This window comes from Sciurus carolinensis, chromosome 10, assembly GCF_902686445.1.
Source record: "Sciurus carolinensis chromosome 10, mSciCar1.2, whole genome shotgun sequence".
NCBI lineage: Eukaryota > Metazoa > Chordata > Mammalia > Rodentia > Sciuridae > Sciurus > Sciurus carolinensis.
The window spans coordinates 68,406,111-68,427,606 of NC_062222.1; the positions used below are offsets into that span (position 1 = coordinate 68,406,111).

Sequence of the window (21,496 nt, forward strand, 5' to 3'; positions counted from 1 at the left end):
CTGCTTTAATTATCTATGAATTATTTTCACATTAAAAAAGAACCTTGATTTAAGTATCTAATGAAAATGTTTTGTTGTCTTCTGTTCAACAAACTGAATTATATATCAAATAATCTAAATCAAAACTTAATGATATTATATATTACATATTAATTAATCTCATCAAATAGTCAGAATTAGGAAGAAATGCTAATTTTTATGTAGAAAGAATTTCACTATAGAAACTCTTGAAAAGTTGCTAATATCTGTGGTATCAGATTTCTCATGTTCAAAATGAGTAGACAGATTAGTAGCCCTACACTTTTAATAGTATATGTAACTTTGATCTGCCATTCTTCAATAAATAATAAATATGCTAATGTTATTCAATAAATAATAAATGTGCTAATGTTCTACTGGAAGTAAGAAACCTAAAATACTTTGGGAAAATTGTGATATTTCTACAGTTAAAAAAAAATGCCAATAGAAAATCATGTCTTTGATAAGCTAATTAAGGTTGGTGGAACTTACTGATAGTTCTTTAGAGGAATTGTAATATCTCAAGAGTCTTGACTGGGAGCTTTGTGCTGTAGGTGGAGTTGAGGGCCCGGGGTCTGGGAATGAGACTCTTGTGCCATCTCTGAAAATTTACTTCAGTTCCCCAGATGTCTCAGTAGTATATAATCTGGTTGCATAACAGTCTCCTGAGGATCTTTGCTAAGTCACAGTTGTCTGGCTCTCCTGTTCCACCACTGCAGTATCTATAGAGCCACCTTCAAGAAGAAAGGGCTGGATTTTGTCATTTCCAAGGTCCTTTCAGCTCAGGAAATTTTAGGCTTATGGTATAATAGCTGTTATATCTTTCCCTGTACAGGATGCCCCATCATTTGTCTTTATTTCTATATACTCTCTTCATTCTAACTTTACCTCTTACAGGGAAGTATCTACCAGTACTATGAATGTGTTTTAAAACTTCTCTTTTGGTAATGTAACAAAAAGCACAGTTCAGTGAATTATCAGAAATTGAAGACACGTGGGTAGCCAGCAGTCCAGGTCAAGAAGGAGACCATGACCAGTACAAGGAGCCCACATACCCCTCTCCCATCACTGCTTCCTCCTCTCTCCATGGGTGGTTTTTGAAATGATCCATGTGTATTCCGCTCAGTTGCTGTTTATCAGAACATCACTGCAGCTCAGGTTTGTGGGGTTTTTGTTGTTGGTGGCGGTGGTTACAAGTACTAAGTCCCTCTTCCACTTTTAATAAGCTTCCAATGTTTAAACAATTTATATTTACAGAAAAGCTGCAAAGGTGTGGAAATTGACCATGTGTCCTTTGCCCAGAATCCCTTAATTCCCATTTTACACACCAAGCTCCATCAGTCCAATTCAGGTTCCACCACTTTTTGACTAGTTCTTTTATTGTTCTGGGATCTGATTTCAGGACATCACACCACATCTAGCTCCCCTCTTTAGAAGGAAATACTTATAGGAATAAAGGGATCTGGAGGATCACCAGATGTAGAGGCCTGTGACATGGCCATGTGGGAATGTCATTTACTCACCGGTGGGTGTCCTGCCATATTGCTGCAATGTCAGACTAGGGACATTGTTTTAGATTTTTATCTTTAAACTTTAAGAATTTTTTTCTTTTTACAACATTTCATTAATGCATCATATCATAACATCTGCTTTCCCTGGTTATGTAAATATCAATGTCAAAGAATTTTTCCTGTTCTAGGAAGTGTTCTTGTTTTTTCTTCAGCTGTGCCTTACAGTTCCCTACATATGAAGCGTATGCTTCATTACACAAACAGAAATACATATCCATACTTTTACACAACATATACCTAAAAGATTAAAAAACAGTCAAAATTATCAATACCTTCTTTTTAGATTACTCCTAATTTAAATAAACCCTACTCTACTTAGCCTTTTATATTATAATCACCTTTTACATATTTTTATTGTGATAAATGACACATAATAAATTTATCATCTTATTCACTTTTAAATTGAGGAACATTTTAAAAAGTAAGTTGGTAGAAATTTATTTAACAATTGTGTATGTACTCTCATGTAATTTGTTTTTATTTCCTTGGAGGTCAGAACTAATCTATATTGGAGGGGATCATTTAATTTGGTTTAAAATTTTAAAAAGCGAAGAATAAATGAAGCATCAGTTAATATTTATACTCCACTTACTCTTCTTGGGATTCCAACCAAGACCGCAAGAATAATGCTGCTATGAAAGGCTCCTTGATATGTTGGGAAGGGAGGGAGAAACAGGAGGAAAAGTGGGTAATTTGGAGAGAAAGATTAAAGAGGAAGAGTACATACCACTTTCCCTGTCTTTGAAGCCATCCTTGTGTACCTTAGATTTGAATTTCATTAACATCCATTGCATTTATAAACACTTGAACAATAACAATACTGATTTGTGAGATGGTTTTGTCCTATTCCAGTGTATGTTTAATGGACTTTAGAAGACAATTGTCAAGGGGGCAGGGATGGAGGCTGTCAATGGATCCTATAAGAGCTGGGCTGTCACCTGGTAAGCAGTTTGGCATAGCTGAAATAATGACCAAGAATGAGGAAGTTCCAGAAAGGATGGTGAAACAAAGAAGTAAAAAATTGTGCTATGACCTGTGAGAAGTAGCACCAATGGAGACTAGCTATTTCCACTGACCCTGCAATATTGTGTTTTCTAGAGATTACAACTGACCTCTCCCTCAAGCTGTCCAGAATGGAGTTAAGGTAATCATGAGTGGCTCTGCGTGGTGTGAGGGGTGGGCTGAAGTGGGTGCTCTTGGTGCTGTCACATCTCCTCTGTGCTCCTCCACTTCAGGTTGCAGCTGTGGTGGGCAGTTCTGTGTGAGCTGAGCTCATTCCAACAGCATCCCTGTCCAGCTGCCCCATACTTAGGCCCACTCTTACACCTGTTTCCAAGTTGCAGGAAGTTCAGCTTGTGTGCAAAATGTAGTGGGGAAGATCAAGGTTAATATCCCGTGTGCATCTATAAGCAACAGGGATAGGGTAATGCTTTTAAGACAAGAAATTATAGAATGCATTCCTTCATGCTATCAGAGGTGGAATCCTGCCCTTTGCCCACAGAGGCAACTTCATCAGCATACCTGTGTGTTGGCCTTTCCCCCTTTCCTGTCTCCTTTTCTACTGCAGGTTTTTTTGTTTGTTTATTTTGAGTTCAAAGTCTGGACTCAGAGATAAATTGACAAAACCTAGGAGTCTTTTTATATTTGCAACTGTGCATTGAATATCATAGTATACTCAGATTTGTTTGATAAACTAAGAGACTGATCAGGATAAAGAACATAATTTGTGTAAACAGCATTAGTTTTATGACCATTCAGTATACCTTTATAGAGTTGAAGTTCATGGGCATATGGGTTTGGGGAACACTGGCTGCCTCCAATGTTTAATGTATATTCAATTTTCAAAGTCACTATGTTTTCCAAGCTACTTGACAGTTTCGAACTACCTATCATTGATAAATAAAAGTTCACTTTTCAACACAGCTCTTACCATGATCCTTCCATTTTCCATTTTCTTCAGAGAGTGTACATACCTCCATTTGACAGGTTCCTAGTGACAGGTGCTGAATATTCAATTTCTCCACCCCTCTTCTCTATCCCACTCTAGCAACGAGATGCCTTTGTCTTTGTAATGCAGCCTGAAGATTGTCCAATAATCATTTTAATAATCATTGTCCATTAATCATTTTAATTATATCTTGGATATACCCTTTCTTCCATAGTAGTAAATATTTTCTGTAGTCAGTAAAAGAATCAGCAGTTCATAAAATAAAAAAGATGACTAATATAAAAAAATTAAATCTTAAGAAATTGTAAAATTGATGCCATTTGCCTTATTCAATTGGCAAGACTTAGTGCTTTTTTCAATCAAGGGTTTCTTTCCTTTTAGAGATCAGTGATGACTTGTGATTTCAATTAAAAATGTTGGGTGTTTTACTCTCTTGAAACAAACTTACATCTGCTGAAAAATTTCTATCTTAAACTTCTGAATGTGTTTCTTTTACCTCTGGAAGAATTTTTAGTAAATCTTGTCTTTTGTGAAGCAATATCTGAAGTTCAATAATTTATTCCATTTCATGCATAAATTTTTTGTTTCAATTCACCTAAAAACAATTTGTTTAAAAAAATTCTCTGTGTTTGCCAGATGGGCATATGGGCTCATATTATTTTGGCTCTTATATAAATTGATATAAACATCTTAAAGAATTGTTTGGAAATTTTCATTGAGACTATGTCTCCATAATGATTGGTCAAATTATTATATTTTCAGATTTTTTAAAAAAAACTCTAAAAATAAATAAGCAGATGTTTGAAAAAAATTGTTAGTCATAACATCATAGGTAATTATGAAAAATGGAAAAATATAAAAGTTCATCAATAGTCAGAATGTAGTTAATGTTTTGATTCTTTTGTATAAATTCATAACTTGTTATTTTATGTATAGACATGTATTCATGTAATATGTAAAATTAATTTATATTAACATACTCTGTCACCATTAACAAAATCAGGATTTCAGAACATGTATATGTTATGAGGTGAAAAGGTAGTACTTTTTCCTTCACTATTTTTTATTGGTGCATTACAGAAGTATATAAGGGTGGAATCTGTTTTTACATATTTGTGTATTCATGCAATATAACAATATAATTTGACCAATATCATCCCGCTTTCCATCACTTTTCTCTCGCCCTGGTCCCTTTTCTCTTTGGGCCTGTCTTTAAATTTTTTGAGATCCTTCCTATCTTTCTTTTCCTTTTGCCTCTCCAGCTTCCACAGATAAAACATGTGATGCTTGATCTTCTGAGTTTGGCTTATTTCACTTGACATAATGTTCTCAAGTTCCGTTCATTTTCCTGCAAATAACACAATTTCACTTTTCTTTATGGCTGAAAAAAACTCAATTGTGTATATATATATCACATTTTCTTTATCCATTCATCTGTTGATGGACACCTAGACTAGTTCCATATTTGGCTATTGTGAATTGTACTGGGTATGCATGTATTGCTATAATATGATAACTTTAATCCTTCAGGATAAATACTGAGGGCTTGGTAGAGCTGGATCATATGGCAGTTCCATGCCTAGATTTTTGAGGAAGCTCCACACTGATTTCTGTAGTGGTTGTACTAATTTGAAATCCTACCAGCAGTGTAAAAGTGTTCCTTTTTCTCCACATTCTCTTAAGAATTTACAATGGTTTGTAATTTGATGACTGCCATTTTGACTGGAGCTCAGTATAATTTTTATTTTCATTTCCCTTATTGTGAATAATGTTAAATATTTATTTTCATATGTTTGTTGACCATTTGTCTTTCTTCTTTTGAGAAGCATCTGTTTAGTTCATTTCTCCATTTATTAATTGGGTTATTTGTGTTTCTGGTGTTGTTTTTGAGTTCTTTAAATATCATGGACACTAATCCTCTATCAGAAGGGCAGTTAGCAAGGATTTCTCTCCCTTTCTCTAGTTTCTCTCTTCATTCTTTTTTCTTCTGCTGTGCAGAAGCTTTTTAATTTGATTCCATCTTATTTATTAACACTTGGCATTATTTCCTAAGTTTTAGGAATCCTACTGAGAAAGTCATTGCCTGTACATATATTTTGAAGTATTGACCCTATGTTTTCTTCTAGAAGTCGCATAGTTTCTAGTCTATTCCTTGGTGTTTGATCCATTTTGTGTTAATTTTTGTTCAGGGTGAGAAGTAAGGGTTTAGTTTCATTCTTCTACATATAGATAACAAGTTTTCCCAGCACCATTTATTTTTAAAAAGTTGTCTTTCTCCAATGTTTGTGTTTGGCACCTCTGTCAAAGAGTAAATATGACTTTAGCTGAGTGGGTTTGTCTCTATGTCTTCAATTCTGTAATATTGGTCTACGTTTCTGTTTTTCTTTTGGTACCATGAAGTTAATACTACAGCTCTGTAGTACAATTTGAAGTCAGGTATTGTGAAGCCTCCAGCATGGCATTTTTGACTTAGAATTGCTTTGGATATTATGGATCTTTTATTCTTCCAAATTAATTTTAGGTGGATCTTTCTGCCTTAGCTTCTGTAGAAACAAAACACACCCAGAGCCTTTAACAGACATTCCCCATGGATTCATCTATATCTTTATTTTGTTTTTAACATGCTGCACCAAGTTATTCATTCCTTGGTGCTAAAGTTTGCATTACAGAGGGATGGAATATTTGGATATTATGGATCTTTTATTCTTCCAAATGAATTCTTCTAGTTCTGTAAGAATGTCCTTGATATTTTGATAGGGATTATCCTTGATATTTTGATAGGGATTGCACTGAATCTATATATTACAAATTTAATTCAGTATGGCAATTTTATCCATGTTAATTCTGCCTATCCATGAATATGGGCAGTCTTTACATCTGTGTCTTCCTCAATGTTCTAGTTTTTATTGTAGAGGTCTTGTGACTCTGAGGGTTTTTTTTTTTTTTTCTCTTTCTTCATTTTCCCCTATGTTATTGCAAATGAGATGGTTTTCATGATTTCTTTCTCATCAGATTCATTATTGGTATACAGGAAAGGTATTACATTTTGTAACTGGCAAATAGTTTTGAAGTATATTCACAGTGGAAGCTTATAGAATACATTTAAGAAATTTTTCATTGATCATTCAGCACCATCGGTCCTTCTATTTTGGATTTTCAATTTTAAATTTTCAAGAAATGCTTCATTTTTGTTGATTCAACACACCATTATTTGTTGAACAAGTTCCTGTGCTAGCTACCACACTACCTCCTTTCATTTGCAAGGGAAATTTCTGCTTTCATGAAAAATTTTGTACATATACATTCTTATTTTCTCCACTGTAAAAGGAATACTATAAGAGGCACAAGATAGGAATTCAATTTCTCAATTTATAAATGAGAAATCATAGTCTTCAGAAAAGTGAACTCAGTCACTCAGAGTCTTGGTATGGTCACATGGCTAGAATGTGTACAGTGAGGACCAGATTCTTAGCCTAGTGCTTATTCCCTATAATAACAGTTTCTCCCTGTGTTATGGGTGGTCCACAAAGAAAGTTTGGGGCATATCTCCACAGGGTTTCATCTGCTTTGTACCATAAGCAAATGGAATCCCTGGGGTTGAACTTTGGGTGATTGCACCTAGTGGGCACTGCAGGCACCTTGCCCAAGTCCTTTGTGTCATAGCGCTTCAGTGTGTACCTACTGATTCCCAGATCCCTGTGCCTGCAGTTCTTTCATGGCTCAGAAGTCAGTAAGGGCTGCTGTGTCCACAGGAAGCACTCAATGATTACTACCATTCTTCTGAAGTTGCTTTCCACACAAAGCCCTACATCCTAAGATTAGATGAGTCTGAATTGTGTGTTCCTCACTGTTTCCCAGAGTAAGGGCTTCAGCAGTCTACAGCGTCAGTCAGCTTGATAGCATGCCCTTCCTGACACCTTTCCTTTCCTGTCCTCCCCACTCTATTCTATCATCTCCACTTCACAAATAAGCCACCTGCCCTGCCTAAAAAATCTTTGTCGTGGGCTGTACTCCTGAGGGAATTAAAAGTAAGACACCATGATGATAATCTTGTGTATAAAAGTTTAATGGTTATCTGAAATGTTTATTTAGTGTAATAAGAAAATGTATCAAATATCTTGTTTTTGAACAAGAGAGAAAAAGACTTTTTCAAGGTCTTAGCACTTATTAACAATCTCGTGATAAAAGGCAAATAACCCAACTGTTTCTACATAGGAAACACACAGTTCTTACACCTGATATTATATCAAGACTTTATTAAGAAGTAAAGTGCTCAGTATTATACAATAATGAAATTCTGGATTGTTGCAACTGGCATATGTAACATCATAATTATTCCTGTCATACAGAGGAGGGAAGATGAGAGGGAAGGGACTGGGACTGAATGCTCCGTGACTAAAGAAGAAAAGTGTATGGAACTTAGGGATAAAAAGAATTTCACCATGTTTTACAAGTGAAATGAAAAACAGTACAATGATAAATATCATTAAAAGAGTTTCTAGTGACCATAATCAACATATGGCACCTGGTCAATATACATGGATACCACATAATAGTTGCACTTCAAATTGAAGTTTGTTTACATGTAACAACAAGGTACACAAACATAAATACGTACACTCCATCCCCCTGGAATGCAAACTTTAGTACCAATGAATAACTTGGTGTAGCATGTTAAAAACAAAGTAAAGATATAGATGAATCCATGGGGAATGTCTGTTAACGGCACTCAGTGTGTTTTGTTTCTACAGAAGCTAAGACAGAAAGGCCTATTTGCTCCTCTTTTCATTAGAGGTTTGGCTGACATCCTCTAACAATGAAATGAACACCTAAACAGGCAGCATTTGAAAAAACCAACAACAAGAAGAGGACTCTGTTCTGTTACCCCACCGAGAGTTTCTCGCCAACATTACATTGTCCCTTGCTGGTCCCATTAGCTCTCAAAAGGTCATTTTTCACAATATTATTTTTAAAATAATTTGTAATTTTTATTGAGAAAAAGATTTTTCTCCCATAAATTTTGTGAGACACTTTCCTACTGAAAACAACTGCCTACCTCAAATTTGACTGGTACTTTCTGACAATGAATGAACTTTCAATATCAATGCCTCCTTTTCATTAAATTGAACATCATTTACATTATAAATTGTAGTTTTGAAGTACTGGATCAGGAATATTTGAGAACTATATTCTTGAGAGAGTATAAAACTGAAAGTAGTTTGTTGGTGGTTTAATAAATTTTAAAACCAAAGTTTGGAAGTACCATTTCATTTTCAAATTGTTCTTTGGTGAATTTATTGGCTATTTTAAATTGAGAACTAAAATAATAAAAGAATTAAGTTATAGTCCCACAGATTTTAGATATTAACAAACAATAAAAGCACAGTATTTAACATTTATCTTAACCATTCATACAAATTCTAGCACAATGACTACATACCCATTCTGTGATTTGGAGTTCTTTTCTACTTAATCTTTTAGAAAAGTTCACTCCAGTAAGGTAGTTGGAAAAAAAAATAAAAAGAATCCTATTTAAAAAGAAAGTCACGCAGTGAGCTCATGAGCTACTCACAAGTGGAGAGGAAGGCCCAGCTTGCCTTCACACACCGGACAAAAGTGGCAATACTGATTTTTGTGATTGGAAGTGCAACTCAGAAGCCCTTTGTTCTCTTCTTGCTTTAAAAGGCTACTTCATTGTCAACTGAGAAGATGCAGCCGTTGGCAACTGGGCATACCAGTCCACATACTTTTCAAAGTTTTTCCCTGAACTCAGTATTTACATCGAGATTTCTCATATGAGAAAAACAAAACAAAACAAACAAACAAACAAAAACCTTGGATCCACGGGTAACATTTATATAAAATAAGTTAAAGTGCAGAAGATAAACAATCAGTCACATAGACCAGCAACATATGGTAATCAGGGCATATAAATAGTGTACGGTTATGGCCACTGAGACAGCCACCTCCTAGCCTATCAGGGACCTACACACCAACACACCATTATACGTGGATATTGGCGCTCCCATTTCCACCACCACCTTCGGCGCCCTCTGTGGACTGGGAGGAGGAAGGGCGGGAGCCTCTGGGGCGAGGCTGGCCATTGAGTCCCACAGGTGTGCCTAGACCGTGACTTATCTGGGAAGCTGCGTCATCAGATTCCCAGCGCTCCAGCTCTTCCCGCACCAGCCGCTCCATCTGTTCCCTGTGGATTTCGGTATCACGACCCAGTCTTTCATCCTAACAAGGGATAAGAAATCAGGGTGTTGCTGGTGGGGTGATGCATGTTCTACACAGAAATAAACACCCTGTTCACCAGTCATTCTTCAGCTCATGACCTCTTACCTCGGCCACTCCATCCAGCAGCCTCCCCAGAACCTCTCGTCTCTTCACTTTGGTTCGCTCCATGGTTTCTAGCTTCACGATCACAGCATCGATCTTGGACACAATGCTGCCAATGGAGTGCTCCATGCGGTCCACACGCCTGACCAGGCTGTAGGAAACCACAGTTAGGAGGGCAAAGGCACATGCATTATCTTTTCAGTCCCGTTGGCTTTTCAAAGGGAAATGCTAAGGTTTTTTTAAAACAATATAACCTGAAATACTTTGTATTTTTTGTGCCGTCATGCAGTTTAGGCACGTGCTCTACCACTGAGCTACATCTCCAGCCCTGAACCACTTTCTAACTGGTCTTAAGCTCTGGGAACAAACTCTCACAGGCTGCTGGTGGGATTCCTAACTAGCTCAGCTCTCCAGCTGGCTGATATTGCATTTGAAATCTTAAAATATGCCCATTCTTCTTTCTGATATTCCAATTTTAGAAATTTTTCTTAAAAAATTTTTATGTTGTAATTTATGGTTATAGTGCTGCTTCTTAATAGTATATCGATGAAAATGGCTACATTAACCAAACAACTGGAGACTGTTTAAATAAATTATTGTTTGTCTATACAATGGAACTCTGAGGTAACACCAGGAGTTATACTGTAACAGAATTAAATAATTATATAATGTTCACAATATACTGAATAAATAAACCAGTATAGAAAACAGTATGCTTGCTCACTTATCATCCCACTGGTCTGAATTTTAAAATATTATATAAATGCCTTAAAAATAGGGTAACTTGAGAAAACTTCTGGAATGGTGGCCTGAGAGTTCAGAAGATTCTCTTCATACTGAAATGACTATAACTGTTGAAAAATATTTTTAAAAACTCCAACATTCAAATGCATAAGGGCATATAACAAATTAAAAAGAATTTATTCAAAGAAATCTACTACTTTTCTATAAGAATAAGAGTCCATAGCATTTAAAAAAATATTTGAAGAAATCAAGCTTGAATGCCTCCTAAATATTTTGAAAAACATTACCTATCAAGGAAGTGCAAAAAACTCCAAGTAGGATAATCCTGGAAAAGCACACCCAGATATACTAAGTAAAAATATTTAAAGGCGAAAACAAAGAAAACAATTGGAAAGAAAATGGATTCATCATGTACAAGGGAACTTCAGTAAGAGTAACATCTGTCTTAGAAACACAAAAGGCCAGAGAAAACTGAAGACAAAATAAAACATGCTCATATAGACAAGAGCAGAGAGTGCACTGCTGGCAGACCTGCTTTACAAGACACACTGCTAGAAATTCTTCAGGCCAAAATCAGAATCGCAGCAATTACATTTCTCATCAAAAACAGAACATTGGTAGAAGTGATTATGTAAGTATAAAATACAGTAGAAATGCACGTTTCTTCCTATCTTTCTTAACTAATTTGAAATCAACTGTGAGATCTGTACATAATTGGATTATTGGTCCTATAAACACATATGAATGCAATATACTTAACAATGACCACTGAAGGAGGTATAGGTAAGAGCAAAGTTTTATTGGAGCAACAAAATAACAACAGATGGCATCATGAATACAGAGAACAATGGAAGAGAATCAGATGCGGTAAATGAAAAGGTTAATTTAGTAAATGCTATAAATATATACTTTCTATTCTACTGTCAGCTTTGTAAGAGATATAGAATTATATATTGTGATGATTTCCTCAATGTAGTATTGGATTTGTACACGCTATATGGATCATTGTATGTATGTGTGTATACATATATATGCATACACATAAAGAGAGAAATGCCATGAAAAGTGGAAAGAGGGAGAAGAGCTACATTGGAATAACATTTCCTTAGCTTACTGGACTAATTTAATACAAATCCTAAGTAGTTTCTCACTAACTGATTTATATGCTACATCCTAGAGCAACCACACACAAAAAATACCTAAAAATAGTGAAAAAACTAGTAGAAGAATCAAATTATTACGTTAGAAAATGTTCACTCAGTGTAAATGAAAAGAATTAAAGAAGGAATGGAGGAACAAAGAGATATAAGACACATAGAAAATACAATGTAAAATGTCAGAAATAAATCCAACTATGTCAATGATAACATTAAATATAAATGGCTCAAACAACCCAAAGGCAGAGATTCATAAATGAAAAAAAAAAGGCAAGATCTAAATATATGGTGTCTACATGAGACACATTTTAGATTCAAAGGTACAAATAGGTTGAAAGTAAAGGGATGCAAAAATATATCATGCAAAGTGCAACCAGAAGAAAACTGGAAGAGCTATTGTTACATCAGTCAAAAAAGACTTCAAAGGAAAATGTTTTCCTACGATAGAGTGAGACATCTTATAATGAAAGCAAGGTCATCATTTAGGAAGATATGCTAATTACAAACCTCTTCACCTAACAACACTGTCTCAAACAAAGAAAATCTTACAGATTCAAAGTGATACATGGACAATTTAATAATAACAGTTGGAGCTTTAATATCTCACTTTCACAATTGGATAGAACAATTACACAGTAGAGTGTGAACAACTATACAGTAGTGCACGAACAACTATACAGTAGAGCAAGAGGGAAACGGGACACTTGAATAATACCATAAACCCACCAGACCTATCAGACCTCTAGAAATCACTCTACTCAAAAATGGCATGATAAATAAGACAGACTGCTAAAAACAAAGGTCAAATGGTTTCTCTCATATGTGGAAGCTAGAGCAAAATAAGGGGAAAAAATATCAGGGTTGGGGGGAGTCATAAAGATATAGGAAAGATCAGCAGAGAAGAAGGAGGAGATAGGGAGGGAGGTGGGATGGGAAAAGGAAGGAAATGCAGGATGAAATTAACAAATTCATGCTGTGTGCATATATAAATATACCATATTGAATTCTACTTGTATGTATATGTACAAAACATCAATCAAAAATAAATTAATGAGTGGAAGGAAGATCAGCAGGGAAAGGGGACTAGGAGGAGGGAAAAGGGAGATGGTGAGGAACAGGGGACTGCAACGGAGTAAATCAAATTCCATGAATGTATATTATCCAATTTTCCTATAGTAAATACCTTACCTTTTTAAAGACAAAATGTTTGAATAAAAGTCATAAAAAAGAATTGATGATTAGTAAAGGAAAAGAATGAATTAAGAAAAGCAGGGAATTTTTTTTATGGGAACTACATTGAATCTGTACAGCACTTTTGGTAGTGTGGCCATTTTGACAATATTAGTTCTGCCTGAGAATGTTGGAGGTCTTTCCATACTCTAAGGTCTTCTTCAATTCCTTTCTCTAGTGTTCTATAGTTTTCATTCTAGAGGTCCTTTATCTCTTTTGTTAGATTGATTTTTTTTTTTTGGTAGGGGGAGACTACTGTGAATGGGATAGTTTTCCTAATTTATTTTTCAGTGGATTCATCATTGGAGTACAGGAACACAACAGTTTTTAGATGTTGAATTTGTATCTTGGAACTTTGCTGAATTCATTTCTAAGTTCTAGAAGTCTCAGTGAAGCTTTTAGGTCATCTAAATATAGGATCATATCACTGGTAAACAGAGATAATTTGAGCTCTTCTTTTCCTCTTCCTATCCATTTAATTTTCTTCACTTGCCTAATTGCTCTGGCTAGATAACACTATATTAAATAGGAGGGATGAGAATAGACATCCTTTTCTTGTTCGAGATTTTAAAGAAAATGCTTTCAGTTTTTCTCTGTTCAAAATAATGTTGGCCTTGGGTTTGTCATATATAGCATTCACAGAAATAGAAAAAGCAGTCATGAAATTCATTTGGAAAAATAAGACCCAAAATAGCCAAAAGGAATACTCAGTGAGAAAAGCAAAGTAAGAGGCATCACAGTACCAGAACTCAAATTATACTCCAGAGCTCTAGTAACAAAAACAGCATGATACTGGCACCAAAACAGGCACAAAAAACAATAGAAGACACAGAGACAAACCCTCATAAATAGTTAACTCATACTAAACAAGGGTGTCAAAAACACATTGGAGAAAAAATAGCTTCTTCAACAATCGATGCTGGGAAAACTGGAAATCCAAATGAAGTAGAATAAAATTTAACCCCTCTCTCTCACCCTGTACAAAATTCAACTCAAAGTGGATCAAAGACCAGAAACCCTGCACCTGTTAGAGGAAAATAAAGGCACAGTATTCCATCATGTTAGCTCAGGAACTGACTTCCTTAACAAGACTCCCGAAGAGCAAGAAGTAAAATTTAAAAAATAAAATCATAAATGGGATGACATCAAATTTAAAAGCTTCTTTTAAGCAAAGGTAACAATAAAGAGCATGAAGAGAGAGAATACAGAATGGGAGACACTTTTTGCTAGCTGCTCCTCAGTGCATTAATATCCAGGATATTTAAAGAAGTCAAAAAACTTAACACCAAAAAGCAAATAACCCAATAAATAAATGGGCAATGGGAGTAAAGAGACACTTCTCAAAAGAAGAAATACGAATGATTAACAACTATATGAAAAAATGTTCGACATCTCTAGCAATAAGAGAAATGCAAGTTAAAACTACACTGAGATTTCATCTCACTCCAATCAGAATGACAATTATCAAGAATACAAGTAACAATAAATGTTGGTGAGGATGTGGGGAAAAGGGTACACTCACACATCGTTGGTAAGACTACAAATTGGTACAACCACTCTGGAAAGCAGTATGAAGGCCCCAAAATCTAGAAATGGAAGCACCATTTGACCCAGTTATCCCACTCCTTGGTATATAACCAAAGGATTTAAAATCAGCATACTACAGTGACACAGTCACATCAACGTTTATAGCAGCACAATTAACAATAGCTAAGCCCTGGAGCCTACTTTGGTGCACTTTAACAGATGAATGGATGAAGAAAATATGATATATATACACAATGGATTATTACTCAGTCATTAAGAAGAATGATTTTATGACCTCTGTCAGTAAGTGGATGGATCTGGAGACTACCATGCTAAGTGAAATAGGTCAGTCCCCAAAAGCCAAAGGTTGAATGGTCTCTCTGATACGTGGAAGCTATCCAAAATAAGGTGGGGAGTTAAAAAGAAAGAATAGAAAAAAGATCAGTGGAGGGGACAAAGGCAAATGAAGGGAAAGAAGGAGGGATGGGAAAGAGATAGTGGAATGAATTCAACATAACATTCCTATGTACAGTATAAATATATCACAGTGAATCACACCATTATGCACATCAACAAGACACTAATTTAAAAAACTAATAACTACAAGTTAATAGCAGAAAACTCAGTAGAATAGAGGGATGGGAACAAGGGGCGAGAGGAGAGGAGGGGAAGGGGAAGTGCCCAGAACTGAATTAGAACAAATCATATTTCATGTTTCATAATTAAGTCAAAATAAATCCTATTGTCATGTGTAACTAAAAAGAAACAATAAAATATGAAGTACATGGTGAAAGTTAAAAAAAACAAAGACTCAATATCTTTACTAATTACAAAAAAAGAAAGAAAAGCAGGGGAAACTGCCACATCTCATCCAGACTCTGCTGCACCAAAATTCTGCCAGTTCCTTCATACTCACACTTGAAACTCTTCATAAGAAACCCCACTGGAGATGCTTCCCCTCCTCCTGGAGCTATGTCCACTGTCTTCATCGTCATCTTCCTCAGAGTCATCCAGGCTTCTGGGGAAACTTCGGCTGCTCATGGGACGTGGTAAAGAGCTGTGGTCCAAGTCCAGATCCTCCTGCAGGATATGGGGTCACCCAGTGGAGAGAGGCACACCAAGACTGCATGCAGAATTGAACAAGGTCTTGGGCAAGTAGGAAATGGGTGTAGGCCAGACCAGTTTGCCTCATTTTTCCATATTGTGGAATGGACACATTTTAAGACACATTTTTAACTATTAATGAGGAGTTGCCAACCTTTTGTTTGAACAAGAAAGAACATTAAGAACATAACAAAGAAAAAAAGGAAATGAAAGAATATGCTTATCACCTTTTTGTAAAAGATAAATTCAATAACTATAAGATAGGACATAATCTCAGAATTTTGACTAAATGCAGACTTGAGAAAATTTCATTCACTGTCTCTGTGTTTACATTTCACAATGAATGTTGAAATTTGTTACCTTTGGACAATCTTGTGTGGAGCATTGTTTAGTAAAAATTATTCTAGACTTTTCCTCAGAGGAAAGTGGCTTTGTGTGTTACCATTCATTTGGGTCCTCTATACCTCAATTTTGTTGTTGTTGTTGTTGTTGTTTAAACATTTATATTTAAAAGTTAACGGTAAAACTGTTCATTTTTCTTGTTACATGAGCTCATTTAATATTTTATTTTATTGTTATTATTTACTTATTACATGAGATGGGTTCCATGTTGCCCAGGCTGGCCTCCAACAGTTGGGTTCCAGATATCCTTGCATGAGTCTCCTGAGTAGGTGGTACTATGTAGATACCAACATACCCAACTATTAATTTTACTTTCTATTATTCTGCAGTAAATATTCAAATGAAAGGCACATGATAATTTTATTTTACTATAAAAGTTAATAATTTAAAGAACAACCAGAGAGAGATTTTTATCATCTGGTAATTTTTTTTCTCACTCTCTTGGACATAGAGAATGATTCAAGTAATTAAGCTCCTCTTTCAAGCTGACTATCAGAAAGTTCAGGGCCAAAAAGGTCAAGCCTGTTGCACAGTCTTTATGAGTATGTGCCTAGTTATACAACACAGTTTTTATTAGCTTTATCCATAATGTATTTTTTAACCTTTTTTTCTGGTTTTATTGTATCCATCTATGTTTTATATATCCCTTTTGGGAATAAATGCATGAGAGAGAGAGAGAGAAAGAGAGCAAGCACAAAGGGGAGAGAGATTCCCAAAATGCCACCACTTAGTGCAGTGTTTGATACATGGTGGGTGCTGAATCAAATCATGTTCTCCTAACCTAGACCCACCCTCTCTTTTTCCAAGTCGTCTCTCATCTGCTGGTGTTCATGTTCAGTTAGCTCCTGGTCTCCATCTTGGTCATACTTGGTGAATATTGCCTCAATCTCTGCATCAGTATGGCCCTTCCTGAAATTATTGAGAGGATACAGATGAATTCATTCTTGTACATGGTCCAGCCACAACATAGAGAAATCAAAATGCAGGAGGAAAGAGAAATCACTGAATGAGTGGTGGGAACCTGTCCTCCTCTCAGAGTATGTTCCAGAAAGACAGCTGCCTATGAAATAACTATGCTTCTCTATGAGTATTTGGGTCAGAAACTGCCTTGTCATGAAGCAACGGGAACTTCCTAGAGTTCCCTAGAGACCCAGTCTGTGTCACTCTTACCCTTTGAGATCTTGTCGAAGTTCATCAAAGTTTAACTTGCCTCCCCCTTGCCGAAGACTCTCTGAAATGTCATCCACAGTATTTTTTTTCAGTTTTAGTTTGACCAAAGCTTTATGGTAGCCCTAATGGGGAAACAAAACAAAACTCTGGTTAGTTTTTTCTGCTTTTGCATTTGCTTTCTCTCTCATTTGTAGCATTAACAAACATAAACCCACTGACTGATAAAACTTAGTCACTCAAATGTATGTTAAATGAATGAATAGTGAATATATCCTTAGTTTTCCATGAAACTCCTATAGAAGACAGATGGAAAAAGTAAGGGGTTTTCAATAAATTAAAAACTAAGGCCCTTTCCTTCATATGTGTTTTTGGTTTGGTTGACAAATAGAAATCACTACATATTCCATAGCTATCAGCTCCCCAATTTATAGGAATATGTAACATTCTTAAAAATACCAAGAAATCTGAGTCATGTATTAATTATCTTTTCCTTGTCTCACAATTAGTAATTTCCTTACACATGTTAAGTATGCAAAAAAAAAATCCCAGTGAAATATGGATGAGAATTTTTCACTAACAAACTACAGAGTCAGGGCTGGGGTGTAGTAAATGACAGAGTGGTGGCCTAGCATATGTGAGACCCTGGGTAGATACCCAGCACCACAGAGTCAAACAAACAAATAAATTATAAGCAGGGGTAGCTTTCCAACATTAAAAACTACCTTAGTGTCAGCTATAAATTAATAAAAAAATAGAATACTTAGTGCATTGAAATTTAAAACACTAGAAATACTGAAAAATAAATTGTTATATTTCTTTGTTTAAAAGAAAAGTATCCAGAACAGTCTGAACTGAGTTTGTCATCTTCTTTTCAAATATTTCTTCATTTCGTCCCAAACGATTTGAAATGAATGTGTTTTCTGTACATCAGTGGATTGTCATATTGCTTTCTAAATATGTATCATCTTCCAACATTGTTCTTTGGTACTTTTACTATTGTGAAATATCTGTAATAACTCTTCTTTTTATATAAAGATTTCTGCTGGCATCACTTCTTCCAAGACAGCTTCATCCTTTTTATCACAAACACAGTCCTTACTGATGTTGATAAACTGTCATTCTGGCTGTTCGCCTGGATCTCTCAAGTGGTGGCAGTATCAACATTCCCATGCTCAGCTCTTTCTTCTGGAAAACCATGGCATTTGTTTTGATTTCACTTTGAGGTTTACTGTGTTTCCTTTCCTGTGTTTTCATGTTTCTGGCTCTTTCAATTTTTTTCTATCATCATGTCTGTAAATGTCACTTAGGTTTACCACCAAGGACAAAAAAGCAACATTATGCACTTTGTCACTACGTGAACTGAGCAGCAGATGTCCAGTGACCAATCAGCAGCAGACAGGAAGCAGTGTCACCAAAGGTCCCCAAGTGTGAGGCACATCTGCTACTTAGGTACTGATGTGTAGATGAAAGAGCCAGTAGTAGAGTTCTTACTTTGTGCTATTACTCACAGTGAATGTGCTGTGATAACTCAAGTCTGAAGCAGGTTTTTGAATACCTAGTGTTATGTAACGAAACTGTGGTACCTGAACATTGTTTGTATCAAAACTGCACAGTGTGGAGAACTTCTACACATGATGGAGATTTGCTAAAATGTAGGCAACTGTGATGCTAAATTTAAGGTAACAGGGATTTTAGGTCCCATCCAAGGGACTTTAAGAAGCTGGAATTCTCCCTTCCAGCATGATCCACAAACAACATGGTCCCAACACTTGACATAACTGAAGACGGGGTCAAGAAGCCCTTCAATTTACCAGCATGATGTTGGACAACAAGTTGTATACTTCAAAAGTCTTTATTTGTTACAGTAAAATTTTTATTTTAAATGAAGCTGCCCCACTTCCCTGTCCTGCCCTTCTATTCAACATCTGATCTGCTTGAGAAGCTGAGGAAGTGGAAGTCCTCAGGCCCCAGGCTGTGGCCGCAATCCAGGGAACTTTTCCTTTGACCATTTTACAACTGCCCTTGGAAGGTCAAGGGTAAAAGGAAAGGTACTAAATATTGTCATCCTAAACTTTTTCTTTTATTATAAAATAGTAATTGAGATACAAAAGAAAATGGGTTTATATAATCTTGCCTTCCAGTTTATTCTGAAACTGGGATCTGAAAGGGAGAGTCAATTAGAGGAAGTGTTCAAACACAGAGGAGCTCAGCTCCTAAGAGTCAAAAAGGTTATTAAGAGTTGAATTCAGGGCATAAAAGGATTCCCTGACTTTATGTCCAAGCCAACACCACTGCTCTTAAGCCTCCAAGATAAAGAACATTTAAATAATTACTGACACACAGCAATCTACTCCTTATTTTAAACAATTTCAATGGATCAATGTTGATCAGGAAATTTGAGACAATTATTATTTTACATAGGAAATTTTTAAATTCCGAGAATTTGGGACAACCTTACCTTTCTGATGAGGTCTGAGAGCTCCATTTCAGCTTTCTGCTGGGCAAAATCAGATTTCACTTCAGAGTAGGTGTCATTGATGATGGCCAGAAACATGTTCTGTTTGTAAATCAAAGAAAGGTAGAACTTAAGGGAGGAAGCCTAAATGTATTTTGTAAACATTAACACAATGATTGACACACGCTTTTTTGTTCACATTTTTTCCCTCAATTAGAAGGCTTTGTGAAGTCATAAGCAGCTTTGTGACCATTTTCATCAAAAAAAATTTCTCCATTAAGTCATGCCAAAGGAAAATATACTATATATCGTCACTTATAAAACCATATATATGTTGACATGTTTTGCAAAATGAGACAGTAAAATGGCACAAAATATTAATATCTTTACCTGGGAAGAGTGGATTATTTTATTATTTTTGCTTGTTTTGTTCCATACATAAAAAAGTGACATATATGTAAAAAAGTCTATTATGGATGTAGATCTATAAAAAGTTCTTCAAATATCAACAGTCAATACAAACAAGCAGAATTCTATGCCTATATCAAATTTTATTATATGATCATATTTGAGATTTATATGATATATTTTGAAGAGTTTAAAAGATCATGGCAAGTAATAGCCCAAATTATATTATTATGTTGTATGTATGTATAAATATGTAACAACAAATTCCACCATTACACACAGCGATAATGCAAAAATAAAAAATACAGGAAAAAAATCTCTGCAAATAGGAGTATTATAGGCCAAGTAGAAAAACAGTTAAAGAAAAAAAGAAAAAAAACTTTGCAGGAAAGATGTAGACTTTGTAGTCAAGTAAAATTGGTTTCCAGTTTTGCAACTGCTAAGATGTGGTTCAACCTTCTTAGGTCTCATTTTTAGGATTTGTTTTGCATTTATAAAAAGGTAAAGTTACAGTATTTCCTTTACAGATTAGTAGTGTGGGACAATGGGACACTATGCAAAGTGCTCAGGATGGGTCCTAATGCAAGGCAAGGGCTACTTTATTGGCACCTTTATCGTTCAATGACAGCTACTTGGTTCCCTCTCCTAAGGTTTCCTTTCCCAGTGGTAATGTTCTGTGTTCACAACATCTGTTTGCAATAAACTTACTCCAAGCACTGCACCCCATAGATCAGGTCCCTCTTTTACATGTTCTTCCTCTTTGTACCTAACTGTGATTTGTAAGGATAGAGTGGGTGGTGGTTGTAATTTTTTTCTGTTTTCCCACATGAAAGTCCATGAACTCTTTATCAGGGCAGAGTCAGACTCTGCTTGCTTTACCATGGCATTCTCAGTATCTTCCGCATGCCTCCTACTATACAATATACACTATATTCACTATACACTATCTGTAATGTTATAGGGATACAGTGATGGAGTTGATATTTATAGAATCATTGATATGTAAAAAAACAGGGCTCTCATTTTAGAAGCCTACTGACTCTCAACAGAAAGAATACTAGTGTTCTGAAGCTGTGAGAACAGAACATAAAATACTTATAAATTCCAGGCTAAATGCTCCATTTGAAGGGAGGGTAATTTCTGTCAGAATGCCTTCCACCTTCTCCTTCCCATCCCATGCATGTAACATGTATTCTGGTTTTCCAATAGCTACATGATGCTTTCAAATGTCCTCTTTGAAATGGATTCAAGAGTGGGTCCTCCAAAGACATTTTGAAAAGTACACAGTGTCAGAGAAAAGCTCTTGAAGGGGTGGTGAGAGAAGGTTCGCCCTCTTCCTCCCCATCTAGTCTCACCAGGGTCACCTAGCTGTCAGATGGGCCTCTGTACTAGGAGATCATTCTGTGTGTGTGGAGGGGAA

The 21,496-nt window shown here is 35.7% G+C and overlaps 1 protein-coding gene across 1 annotated transcript in view; it reads right to left on the minus strand.

The window, feature by feature from the left end:
- Positions 1-7,587: 7,587 nt before the first annotated feature.
- The window catches only part of Pkd2 (polycystin 2, transient receptor potential cation channel), a 50,530-nt gene continuing 36,621 nt past the window's right edge, over positions 7,588-21,496 (minus strand). Inside the window, exons 10-15 of the mRNA XM_047566274.1 lie at positions 19,672-19,770; positions 17,214-17,335; positions 16,835-16,952; positions 15,454-15,617; positions 9,883-10,030; positions 7,588-9,777 (exon numbers count right to left, since the gene is read on the minus strand). Coding sequence (XP_047422230.1) covers positions 9,541-9,777; positions 9,883-10,030; positions 15,454-15,617; positions 16,835-16,952; positions 17,214-17,335; positions 19,672-19,770 — 888 coding nt within the window. The 3' untranslated portion in view covers positions 7,588-9,540. The remainder of the gene's footprint in view (positions 9,778-9,882; positions 10,031-15,453; positions 15,618-16,834; positions 16,953-17,213; positions 17,336-19,671; positions 19,771-21,496) is intronic.